This window comes from Colius striatus, chromosome 5 (assembly GCF_028858725.1).
Source record: "Colius striatus isolate bColStr4 chromosome 5, bColStr4.1.hap1, whole genome shotgun sequence".
Classification (NCBI taxonomy): Eukaryota; Metazoa; Chordata; class Aves; order Coliiformes; family Coliidae; genus Colius; species Colius striatus.
The window spans coordinates 11,702,006-11,715,627 of record NC_084763.1 but is presented as its reverse complement, the minus strand read 5'-3'; the positions used below and the strand labels follow the sequence as shown (position 1 = coordinate 11,715,627).

The window sequence follows — 13,622 nt, the reverse complement described above, 5'->3', positions numbered from 1 at the left end:
AACATGGTACAGCTCAGATGATGGAGAGGATACACACAGAGATGAACTTTTTGCTTCTGACTTTGGAGTTACATAACTCCTTCAATAGCTTGGATGAGGATGGCAGAACCTTATTGATAAAGCAGACTCTTCATAGCAAGAGCAAGAATGATTATCTGAGGCACTGATGGCAGCTGAGAAAACTCTGATTTTATAATAAAAGGTTTCTGAAAGTGTTTTTCATGCAGTACTTTGTTTTTAGTTGCCTCCATTCAGCTACCCTAATCAGCAGTGGTGAAACAGAACACTTGTCTTCATGCTGTCATTTAACATTTTAAAGTGAACTGTGGTAGGGAACATTGATCATTGATGACAGAAAAGTCTGGTGAATCATTCAAGTACTTCATTGACCCATAGAATCCAAAATCTGACCTCCAACCTTTTTTTATAAAAATGCAAATATTCCTTTAAGTATCTTTCAGGTATTAAAAAACAATCCAAGTATTAACTTTAAATATGCATCAAGAGCAACATTTCACTCAAAAGAGAGATAACTCAGTTTAAAACAGAGAAAGTGAAACAGGCAAAAAAAAAACCTATTAGAGAAAGGATAAACATGACTTACCTTGTAGATTTTGCAATGGCAAAGTCATGATGCCTCCTGCTGCAGCTGCTGCTACCAGCCCTTGGATGTTGGTGAGATTGGCTGTAGGTAGAGTTAGGACAAGTCCTTGTTGGCCCCCTAGCTGCCCAGCCATGTTGAAAGGAATAAGGATCGGCTGATTGAGGGCTGGAGTGCCTCCTGGCATCACCCCCGCTACTGCTGAGGCTAACTGTTGGGCTGTCAGTAATGGCTGTAACAGAACACAGACAGCAAGCCTATTTTACTGTGCATAGCATAGAATTACACACTTTAAACTGTTCCAGCTCAGGATCTTTTAATGTTTCGTTATAGACATGTGCTACTTCCAGTATCTTAGAAAAACATTTTCACCAACTCAGAAAGTTTTGACAAACTTGACAGGCTGAAGCTGCAAGCCTTACAGTCATATAGCATGGTAGCAATCAGTCGAATCTAGACTGGAAAATTCATTGCACATGCATCAAAGATAATTTATGAATACAAGAAGACTCAACACAAGCCAGTCTACAAGTAATTAAATGGCAACACTTCCTGAATTTTCCCAGCTGTAAACTGATTGGTAAAAGTAGAAAACACTACAGTAACAATTTCCAGAAGCTATATGGACCAAGTCAGTCCTGGGAAGAACACTGAGTATTTTCTCAAGAGTAGGGCTGAACTTGGATAAAACTGTGAAGAGACATGGGAAATCTTTTAAAATGTTGTATGGTGCTGTACTATTACGCTTACATTTTACTCTAAATGAAATAAATACACAGTGTGATAGATAATGAAATGCCTTTATTAATGCAGGAGCTGTGTGCGACAGACTGTCAGTCTGCAGCCAATAAGGTTTCATTAAAACTACTCATTCTTTTAATATTAAATTATGACACATATTTCAAAAATAACCAAATTAAAATAACCTCTTAAATATGTAAAACTGCTTAGGTTTTATTTTAGAAAAACGTACAAAAAGCTAATCTTTCCAAACAAATAACTTTAAAAACATACATAACACATACGTGCTCCTTTTTGGTAACACTAAATGCTGCCAAACAGAATCACATTTTTGACATTACACAGATCAAAGATGATCAATCACAGTCATTTACTTATCTTCAAATTGTGTGTCTTGATTAGTCAAAAGGAAAGATACTCACCTGAGGCCCAACAGGGAATGCAGGATGGGACTGACTGTGTTGGTGCTGGTCTGCTGGGCTGGTGTCAGGCAGCACTGTATTTCCTCTGGCCTCTGAAATCCAAAGAGCAGACTGACTTTAATATCAAGCCTGGGGACTGCCACATTACCTTCTACTCTGATGTCACATAACATCAAGCTGAAAATGATATGTTAAAGTGCTTTATCAATAACTCAAGCACTCAAATCACTTATCAGCTGCATAAATTATGCTAACATTCATTCAGACCAGTCAACTCATTCAAGGAGCTACAAAAATCTGACAGCAGTGAAACTGAAGCTATCATCAACCCAGCTAATGCGGGTTGCATTATACATCAATTTACATACAGTACATGAGCACTCCCTGTGTGTGGGAACTGCATTTTTTACGCTTAGGTGAGCATCAGCCATTCTAATTTCTGAAAGCAAAAATTATCTGAAAAACAATCAAGTCACATCTACTTTGTATCTTAATAAAGTATTTTCTTTTGTCAGTTACTGAGGCAGCAAGGGCTGTGCTAAGCGCAATAAAAAGCCACTGTGAAAACTGAAAACAGGTACGCTTCCAAATGACAGCTTGTTTTCTAAATTGCATGTGGGAGGTGAGCAAAATTCTGTGAAACCAAGGATTTCCAGCATTTATTGAGATGATCAATATCCAACAATCGAACTATATGCTGGGCACTAATGACTTGCTAAGCACAGAACAGAGTCCGGCCCTACTGGATTTTGCTGTGTCTGCAGTACAGATTTGAGAAGGAAAGGAGAAGGAAGAACACCCTATCAGTTGTAAGAAAGTACCAAGATGTTTTCAAAACTATGTCCCAGTCCTCCATTGCCTCCAGGTGAATGCCTCGCATTGATTCACAAAGTTTTCTTGGCACTGATGGCACGATCAGGCCCAAATTTCTCTTTGAAGATGAAAGAGTGACAGTGAGCATCAAAAGTAGCTGCAAGAGTACTGTGGTCTCTTAAAAAAAAAACCCTGGCAATGGCGTCAGGTTTCTTGGCTGCTATGGTAGCTCCCATTCTGTCAGGTTTTTTTCTAATGAGTGGTTGAAATTCTGTTCTAAGTAAACCTTAATAAGATGCTATTTTCCAATGTTTGTCCTGTGAATACCGAGTGCAAGATAATTCAGAACCAGTTTATTGGCACAATCTGGCACGGTAAGGAAAAAGGATTCTGTCATCCTTATAAATTTTAAAGAGGGTATTATCAGCTCATTTAAAACAAATTCTTCTATATATTCTCCAAGGGGACCAACTTATAAATAATGGAAATGTGAAAAAAAAGAGAAAACTTTAGCACATTAAGGTACAAATAAAATTGACTGCTACATATTATTCAATTGACTTCTATCTCTACAGCAAGTTGTCAATCATAACAGCATTGCAGAATAAGATTAAACAATAAGTGTGCAGAGTTTTTATGCACAAATCTGAAAATCTGATTAATTTGTAATATCTTTGTGTGGTCTCAAAAAGTCAGAAATGGATGTTGCTTTGGGAATACTTACAAATGGTCTATTGAAATATCTGATTTGGAACTAATAAAAACATACAGACTTGCTGACATTTTATAAAGTGAATTCTATAAATATATGTTTGGCATTTTAATGAAAACTGTCATTTAATAACAAGAATAAGCTGACCTACTCTAATTGGTAAGGACTCCACCGATTGTCTAATAACATACAAAAAGACACTGTCACTAAATGTTTTATGTACAATTTACTCATCTGAGTTACTTGAAAAGAAAGAAATGTAACTAGATATGAGAGATTCAGTGAAAACTGTTTCTTTTAAATGCATTACAATCCTAGTGCTGCAGCCATTCCCAAGACCAAAGATAGATTTTCTTCAGTATGGGCTTTTCCTATACAAAGTCAAATGCTGTGGTAATAAACACAATTTTACCTTTGATAGTTTCCATATACTGTTATGATTTGGGTTTTTTTTAATCTTCTCATCACAGCTGTATGTATAAAATGATATTAGATCAAAGGCTCAATACCAATGAATATATCACTCCCCATTAAGATCAAATCTTACAAGTCAATTTTGTTTATGAAGTTTTAAGGGCTGTGAATTTTGTCTTTGTGTGTGATTTAATTAATACTAAACCAAGTTCCCAATAATCTGTCACATCATTAAACTGTCCCATAAAAGCTTTGGGAAGAGCAAAAAAAAATGGAGTCAAATATTTACTAGAATCAGATTTTATTGCAATTATTATAGCTTGAGCTCACAAAAAAATAAATAAGAAGTTCTGGAGAAATATGCTTCTGCTTTAGCATTTTTTTCCTGTGGTCCAGCTATCCAAAGAATCACTGTTTCCTGGTATCTGTAGACTAAGGGTTTGGCAATATTTCATCTCACAAGCTGTATGTAGTCCAAGTGGGTTATACAGGCCCATAAAGCCAAAATTAATTACACTCCTTTTGCATTGCACTAATTGGAATCACTTAGGATTACATTCCTCTCACATGGTCATGCATAGTGAGTGATGTATCTTTTTATCTCAGTGCTCAAATTCTCTGCCTGATGCTTTTAGCTCACTTTCCATATGATGCAAGGTGTCTCAGCAAAACTGCACACACTTTCCCGTGTATGAACGTGCTCTTACATGGCACCCTGTAGGAAACTATGCATGTTGTATTACCAGGCCAAAATTCTTACATTTTCTCTCGTGCCCCTTCTAATCTACCTGCTGTAACAGCCATTTAAGAGCCAAGGTTTTTTCAATGTGCAAGAAAACCTGCCTGCTGGGCTGGCAGTAAATACAGCAAAGCAAGGATTCCTGGGTTAAGTTCTGTTGCATCACACACAGTGACAGCATTTGTTCCTTGCTGCATGCGATCTTCAGCGAGACGCACAGGTCAAAGCTCCCGGCAAGGCAAAGCAGAGCACAAAACACTGGAAGAAGGCAACTTTTCCTTTACTGCCTTATAACGTTGACTGGGTGGATTTCTCTGATTTCAGAGGATCTGAGGCGTCAGGAGAGCTCTGTGTCACAGCTGTTATTTCTGAATCACAGACACATTGCTACTAACTTGGAAAAATACCTTCATTAAGACCATCACCCTAAACTGGTTGCACACAATCTCCTGTGTTGTTTTGCCCCTCTGTTTTGCCACCTTTGTTTGAGAGTTCATTAGTTACAAATGCTGGAATGACCTTGGCAGGTAAATTATTTCCCTGTCCAAATTCCAGTCCTCACTTATAAAAATGATCTGTCAAAATCTAGTCTAGATTCCCCACTTGTCCAGATCTGGGCCATTACCTCCTGCTAGGCTATCCTCCAACACTGCTCAATTTTCTGGCAGCAAGGCACACAGCAGCATGGAACCAGGACATACAGCAGCACCTTCTGTTCTCAACTACATTTTGGAGAGATTGTACTCTACCTACATCTCCAATTGCTGGTGCACAAGGGGCAGGGAGAAGTCAGTTAACAGTGCACTTACTTGGGAAAGAGAAGTAATTCTCCTTAACACTGTTTGCCTAGGCAAGGAGCTAAGATTTCTCTTATAACCGAGCACTGCCATCACAGCTTAAGTCAAAGAGTTTGCTCTGTAGTACCATATAAGCAGATAGAAGTGCTACTGCCATGGGTCAGCCATGACTGTAGACAAGGCTTTAATATTTAATAAGCAGTATTCATAATATGTGATTCATCATAAATTAATTATAAATTATATAACATGTATAGTCACCTCTCATCCCACCAAGGGGCTGAAAGGGCATGACACAATAAAAAATTGAAGTGCACTGTAAACATTGTAAAATAATCCTCTTAAAATAAATAATTTTAAAAACAAAGCTAAGTAAAACAAAGGCAACCTTCTCTTCTTCTTATCAAAACCAAAAAGAAACCAAACACAAATCCACCCAAAACCAAGCAAAAAACCCCTTGTTGGACATCTCCTTTAAAAATGAGAAAACTATAGGGAAACACCAGAAAGAAAAGAAAATTCAACATCTCAAGGCCTCTGAGCCTCATAAAAAATTACAACTACAATGCAGTAGTTATAAACACGTTTTCCACAGTTTACCTCCTTTTTGTTTCTTTCACATCTTTAGCAATACAATACAAGTAGTTCAGTTCTAAATGTCTTTATCTCCCAGTGACCGATGAAGGAGGGAATGCTTTAGTCCCCACTTTACAAATGCACAGCCAATGCACAGGGGATCTCAGATCTGGATTCTCCAACTAGCACTGTTTAGACAACTAGATCTCCTCAACTGTAGTTATTCTGTTCAGGAAAGCATGGGTCAATCCACAAAACTGCCCTGTGACTCCTTGGCTGCTCCAGAGCAACCAGCAGCCCTGGTAAGGCAAACCTGTGCTGCCTGTCCCAGCAGCCCTTGTCTCACGTGTGCCTGCAGTGAATCTGTGGCTGACTAGCAAAAGTGACCACACTGAAGAGCATTACAGGATATACAATGGAGTGCATTAAACGTACATTCAGCTCCATTCTGGACATCCCAGTTCACCTGCAGACATGCCTTTGTGCTTGCTCAAAGGCACGATGCACACTGGTGTCTCCTCTCAAAGCTCGCTCATAGGCAGTACTAAAACAACAGCATGGGATTGGCCTCAGCAGATGATCTGGACATAAATAACTTCCACATGGTTTTCAAGAATGAATTCAATGTGTATTGCATCAGATCCCACTCCCATCAGGGAGATGCTGGGACATCTCTCTTTAATACTCAGTACTTTGAAAAACAAGCAGGATCAAATTTAACAATACTCGATTTTCAGTAATCAAAAGAAAATATAAATCCTTCTGAGATGCCTATTTAAGCCAATCTTTCAAATGATCCATTAACAAAAGAACACAGCTCAAGCAACAGTTCATATTAAAATCCTTAGACATAGTTCCATGATGTGACATAAAATTACTCACATTTGTCTCTCAGTAAATGTAACAAGAAGAAATCAAGAGCCAACTCATTGAGCCAACTCACATTACAGATACTGCTTTAAGAATGAAATAAAGTGAAAATACTGCCCATAGAAAAAAAAACAGTCTTACATTTTAAAACTTATAAACTCAGAGCCTGAGCATGTGATATAGCTGTATTTAGATCATAAGTCATATTATCAGGAGGAAAAAAAAAAGCTAACTTAAAAAAAGAAATTAAATGGACTGATAATATTCAAATTATTTGGTATGGTGTGTGGAAGTTCATAATCTCTGATTAAAGTAACTCAGTTTGTCATTAAATGAAACTTTAATTGTCAGCAATGATCCAGGACCAACCTTGCTAAACAAAATTTAATAGCTGAAAGAAAAAGATGCAGCTTAACATTCCCTCCAAACCATCCTCATTCTGCCACAAAGAACCATACTGTGGGTCTTAATTCCACTATTTTGATATTCCTGCTGCCTCAGAGGTTGAGTGATGTAGGCAGGAAGCCTTTCCAAATCACCTCATTGTAATACCTTAGCCATCAGATTGCTACACAGAATTTCACAAACATCTAAGTTTTACAATATTTGCAGGAGAGAAAATTGAGATATTATGCTGAATCCACTTTACATCAGTATTTTCCTACAGTTACCAGAGGAGGTGTTCCTGTTACCTCAGTAAAGAAAAGCTCAGAAATTAAATGAGAATAATGAATCACCCACTGAAAGATACAAATTTAAGCCTGGAGTTCTCGTATTTAAATTAAGTAGTCAGGTAGTTTTCTCCTTCCAGTCCAAGACCAAGATGTGGCAATACAATTCACTCATCTGGATCACAAAAAACTTCCCTAAGTATCAGGTCATCCCACAGATCATCAAGCAATCTACCTTTCTCTGCTGACCTTTGCATCAGATTCTAAGCTTTTCATTTTAGGCAACAATTTCAGCCTCACAAAAAAAAACCCCCAAAAAACAAAACTCAAAAAAGTAGAGATCTAAGGACACGCAGAATTACAACCAGCACCTGCTAACTCTGAAACCTAAGAACGTTGCATGGTTGATATCATCACTTCACCGTTCGATCATTTTAGCACAACAATGACTGTGCTTATCTTCCATGAGGTCAGATTGTCTCAACTTACATACCTTAACCCTTTTAATTTTTCCCTACCTATGTGCAAAAACCTTCTTGTTTACCTTTGAAAATGTTTGTGGTGTGATAAGGAAATGCCATATCGATTTACCATATTGACATATATGTCAATGCAGTAACCTGTACTAAAAATCCTGCATACAAAATGGATTGAATTAGACATCAGAATGAATAGAGCAGATTTGCTTTACTGACTGTATCATTCAGTACTTAAGTAAGTTAAACCTCAAGGTTTTGTACTTATCAGAAGCTGCCAAGCAGTTGCTACTGCAGAGTTACCAAAATCACTGCAGAGCTCAAAATCACTCTGCCAGCAGAGCACAAAATCTCATCCTTGCCTAGTCCCTGGGGATATTTTCTCCTAAAGGATGTTCTGCAAGACTCAAGGTAGCCGAAATCACTGAGGCCGTTACCCCTAGGCACAGAGCTTGGCTTGCGTTTACATACCTGCATCTTTTTGGACTGATAACATTAAAACTCTGTGACCATTTATAATGAGAAGGAGGTTATTAAAGTGATTTATATTAGACAGAACTTCTCCTGGGCAACCACCAGTTATATTTACCATCAAACAAAAAAAAACACACCACACCAAGGCATAAAAATCACAGATAAGACTAAACCTCAGCTCTCCCAACTGCCCTAAACTCCCTTCTTTCCAATCTTTATTTTTGATCCTCTTTCATTGTTTTATGTTTTCTTCTTTCTCTTTTCTCCAAGTGATATTTTTTCCTTATTGGTGCCTATATGAATATTCTTCCCCTTCAGGTACCTCATGAGAGAAGCATCACTACCGCAAAAAAAGATAAGATAGGATATAGTTGCAGAAGTATGTTCTTTGTTCAAAATAGACTCTTTCTACTTTTCCTCACCCCCTAAGTACAGTGCATAAAAATCTCTTGTTAATGGTACATACATTTTTTATGAATTGAACCCTTCATATTGAGAGTTCTAGTTTCTTTTATATTGTATGCATTAGCACAAATATAATCACATTAAGGTCACAAAGACCCTATCAGTTTTCCCTGAATTCATACAACATTTCATACTCACTGTTTGCTGTTAGTGCTGGTGAATGCAATGATGATAAAGGTTACTTACCAGAAGATGGACAGTTGAATGCATTATTATTTCATGTTGGGCAGCTGATCCCTAGCTAAGAAGGGCAGGAGGCTTCTCTAAATTAAACTTTCCTTTCTTTCCATCCCTGGAAGCTTACTAAATGCCAAAGAGTGAGCACATTAAAGAATATCTACTTTGGCACAACTGCTACTGTTTGTCATCTTTACAGCTAACTACAACTCTGTTACAGTTTTTGCAGCATTTATCCATGCATGAGTTTTTATTGGTAATGAGAAGGACAGTTTTCCACCAAAAGCCCAACTTCCTGACATCCTCTCCATCTGACTCCTGTAGCCTCCCCAAAATAAGGCAGCCTCCAACACCCCTTGCTCTTTGCCTGGGGAACCTTGCACAATTCACCCATCCTGGGCTTGGCTGCTGGCACTGCAGGCTACTGAAAGCCAGGCAATACATGCGGACAGCCTCTGCTTCTTGGTAATTTCAGGCTTCTGGATAAAGGAAAAGGTTAGCAAGTCTGGCATCTTTGGCTTTTCACAAGCTACATTGATAGGCGTATTTGCAAAGGATAAGGCACTAGAACGGAAAAGCAGTAAGGTGGGAAGGGGATGAACCCAGGGTCCTGCCTTGTTTAGAAATTCCGATCATCTGATTCAGTGAGTGGAGAATGTCTAGTTAAGGAAGGAAAGGTTCAGTTAAACCCAGTAAAAGCACCTAGTACTTAGATCTTCATCAGAGCCAGCATTCAGTAAAATGGACGCCATGATATACATAAACCCTTACTGGAGTGTCCTGACCAGCAAGTATGGTCAAGGAACAGTGACTTATCACTCTTGCTGCTACTGAGTTCACTGTCTGGTTTCATCCCTGTGGTGTCTTTAACAATTTCACACTCTCTGCTGTGGTCTTTACACAGCCCTGTGGGGCAGCTCCATCAAGTGTCTCATTACAGGTTGTTCAGCTGTTCAGACTTTATTGAGACTCTTGAAAGAGCCATCCCACAGAGCGATGTACTGTAGGAGTCCAGTCGAGATCCAGGAGGAAATCTTAACAGTAGCAGCAACTCTGTATGCAGGAGATGACGCTCCTAGATCAGACTAAATCACAAAACTGGTAAGTCTACATTATAAACCTATTTAGCTGCACACGTACCTTCAGAAATTCCTAGCTACAAAAATTCAATAGCCCTCCTCCTTCAAAAGCAGCCTGTGCCACTTGATATCTGCAGTAAGTTCTCATGATGTGGCTCAGCAGGGTAAGCCATTATTTCAAATGAAAGTGTTGGCTGGGAGCTGCAGAAACTCATGGTATGCATACCTCCAGATCTTGTAAATCCTGAACTGAATTAACTTCTGTCTCTTTATTATTGTCTGAAATCCATTGTAGTGACTATTTACAAGGAGTTTTTGCCAGGAGTTGCCAAACACTTTGCATTTATCAGTTTTTAAGGAGCATTCAGTCTGCTGGCCAGGTTTTGCAAGCTATACCAAGCCTGACCATCACTAAACCAAGTTTAAATTGCACAGCAAGGGCTTTTGGCTCCCCTCAACTCCCTCCATTCCCACCTTCCTCTGTAGTCCAACAGCTAAAAAGCTAAAAATATGAAAAAGACTAAAACAACTAGTAGTCAGCATTATCATCCTGTCTGTCTCCTGAATCTCAGCAGCTAGTTACCAGACAGTGATAGTGAAATGCTCCATAGCCAACACTAAGATGGTCTTTCTCACATTAAAAATACCCTAAAACAGATCTGCAGGGAAATAACCAAGTGATTTACAAACATTTGGATACTGTTCCTGTAATACATTGATCTTGCCTTTATGTGAGTCAAACTCCAAGTGGATTTCACACATGTTGGATTAGTTCTCTAGGAAAGGTTTAAGAATACAGCACAGGTTAAAAAAACTTTACACATAACCCCGACATATCCCATGATAGTCATCCTGCAAGAATGATCTCCTGGTTAGTAACGCCTTGTCATGGCAAGACCTCTTTGTAACAACATGCTGTGCAGGAAGGGAAAAAAAAGCAAAAAGAAGCCTCATGACTTAGCTTTGCCAAAATACTAGGCGGCAGGCGACTTGCTTCAAAGAGTGAGAGAGGGCACTGCGATACATCCTAACAGGATTAAATTACATGGAATATACAAACTGTTTCTAATCCATTGGAATTCTTGTATTCATATATATATATATATATATATATGTATGCCTCTCTATATATAGACATGTATTTTCAAGCAAACTAATTTCCTGCATGCCTTTCATTTTTATATTATCGTTCTGTTTATTTTTTCAGCATTACAGTAATTGAAAAATATCTACTGGTAAAAGATGCTATTAATTTAAGTGCATTCATAGTGTGTTATGTCACTAATAGACTTAGGTAACATTATTCTTTTATCCTTTTTACAAAGCATTATTTTATTGTCCTCTCATTTCTAAGATTTTACTTCCACTTAAAGTCAAGTAGAGTGAAAGCTTTGAAGAATTCTATTATATTATTGTCCTGTCATTATTCTAACTCCATTACACAACAACACAAAACCAGCATCAGCTTCCATTTGTCATATTATTTATTTTGAGGATTATGTCAGATCTCAGACCATGTGTACGTGCCTACTAAACATAATTTGGAGTTGGGCAAAAAGTAATGACTGATTCCTTCTAAAAATGCATTTAAAGAAAATGTTTTTAAACTATCCTGTATTAAAGAAATTATTTTTAAACATTTCTGTATTTCTGCAATCTGATTTTGACCCATGCAAGCCTTTAGAAGAATCTAGCTATATTTGGAAAAATAAAACAATGTCTAGAGGTACATATGGTCAAACAGATTTCAACTTCTTTGTCTGTACTCCCAGCCAAGTTGACAGAAGCCAGCCCTGGTGTGGAAGCCAGACAGCTGTGCTCACGTGGACCTCTACACACACACACACACACATACACACACTATGTGCCACTCTAACACAGTTCTGTGGCTTCAGTGCAGAAGGTGTCTGTGTCTGGAGCACAGAGGACCTGGAGCAAAGAGGACCCTGGGCCCACCTTTCCTACAAGTCAGATCCTTTGGCAGACAAAAAATGGGTCAGCACACCTGATATACTTTATGCAAGCGGATTGTTGTTGCCTTCTTAATAACTTCTTTTAGTGTATCTGGCTTTGAGGATATGCAAAAGACAGCCAGAGTTGGTTTGAAATAGCCAGTACTCCCACTGCCTGTTCCTTACAGCTGCCATAAGGAAAAGAAAGATCAGGTGCTAATCTGGCAAAATTGCGATTTAGGCTCAGTGCTGAACCGCCACATAGTTCCTGTGAGACCTTCATCAGCTCTTTTCATTTCACTTGCAAAGACTGTTGTTGGGCTGTCAGAGCTTAGAGAAGTCCTGGATCAAAGAAGCACGTTGATTAGGGTGGCTGCTTTGGCAGGTATGGCCAGCATGCTGCTTCCTCCAGTCACAGACAACTTATCATCTGACACTACTTTATCTTTGGGGGAAATGTAAAGGTTGGATATGGTACAATGTCTGTGCAATTGGGCTCTGCAGTTGCCTTTCCTCCACTTTGAAGGAATTTGCTCTCAGGTTTCTGGGATAACTTTTTGTTGTCTTTGGGAAAAAGCCACTACATGTCTTCCTTGCATCCTCACATCTCTCTGCTGCTGAAGGACTGCTAGAGAATGTAATATTTGCTGACTACTGACTATATAGTCCCAAGCGAGTTTCTGGTCTCTATCAGTCATTTCCTTGAACCATCACTCAGATTACTCTCCTTGTTATTCTGTAGGGCCTGCTGATTATATAGATAATAACAAACCAAGTAGATTTCACTCAGCAAGAGATGCTTGGGTACATAACTCAATCTAGACTGAAATCACACTAAAACCCCCAAAATTCAGTTCTCACCATACTTACCATCTTCTCAATTAAAACAATGAGCTTCGAGGGAAAATCTGGTCCTTTACCACAACATGTACGATTGACATTCACAGGACAGTTGTATATAGAAAACAGAATGCAATATGTTCTTTTTCAGCCATTGTGAAGCACAGCACTTATAAGTATGCACTTCACAAGTGTCTTGTTACAATAGCATTGTTTTTACTTAATGTTATTCTAATGACTTTCCTCCAAAGTGCGTTTGTGGACACCACAACTCCCTAGATGGTAACAATGGATAAACATTGGTGTGAAAAATGCAGGTCTATATTATTTATGAAGCTGCAATTCTTCTGTAAATAACCCAGTTGTTAAAATGATATGTATCTATGTAATTGAGTCTTCTGTATACAAATAAATAAGGCTTTATTGCAATGTCAGAAGTTAACAGACCAGTCAATAAAATCAATAACTCACTTTTTCTTGCTTATATATCTAACTTTTCTCCACCTTTCCTATGTCCTCTGTTTGTTCTGGTTACACATTAACACTCCAAAGGATATATAGCTCTTATGATATTGTTTAGTAAATGGTGGTCTGAAGACAAGTCTGAAGAAACACCACCTCAGCAATTTAATACTCTGCCTATTTTATGTGTACTTTAACATATACCTGTCTGGTATAACTCAGGGAGAAGGGAACTGTCTTGATCTATACATCAGACTACAAAATGATTTTTAATGTGAATGACTATATGAAGGTCTAAGTAAATTAGGTTCATATTGATACATTTAGGGAAAAGTGCTCCA

General features: G+C 38.3%; 1 protein-coding gene across 3 annotated transcripts in view; it reads right to left on the bottom strand.

Moving 5' to 3' along the window:
- The window catches only part of POU6F2 (POU class 6 homeobox 2), a 322,297-nt gene that overhangs the window by 188,304 nt on the left and 120,371 nt on the right, over positions 1 to 13,622 (bottom strand). For all 3 annotated transcript variants that reach the window (XM_061997033.1, XM_061997035.1, XM_061997036.1), the window contains exons 3-4: positions 1,765 to 1,856; positions 605 to 833 (exon numbers count right to left, since the gene is read on the bottom strand). In XM_061997033.1, the coding sequence (XP_061853017.1) occupies positions 605 to 833; positions 1,765 to 1,856 (321 nt within the window). The remainder of the gene's footprint in view (positions 1 to 604; positions 834 to 1,764; positions 1,857 to 13,622) is intronic.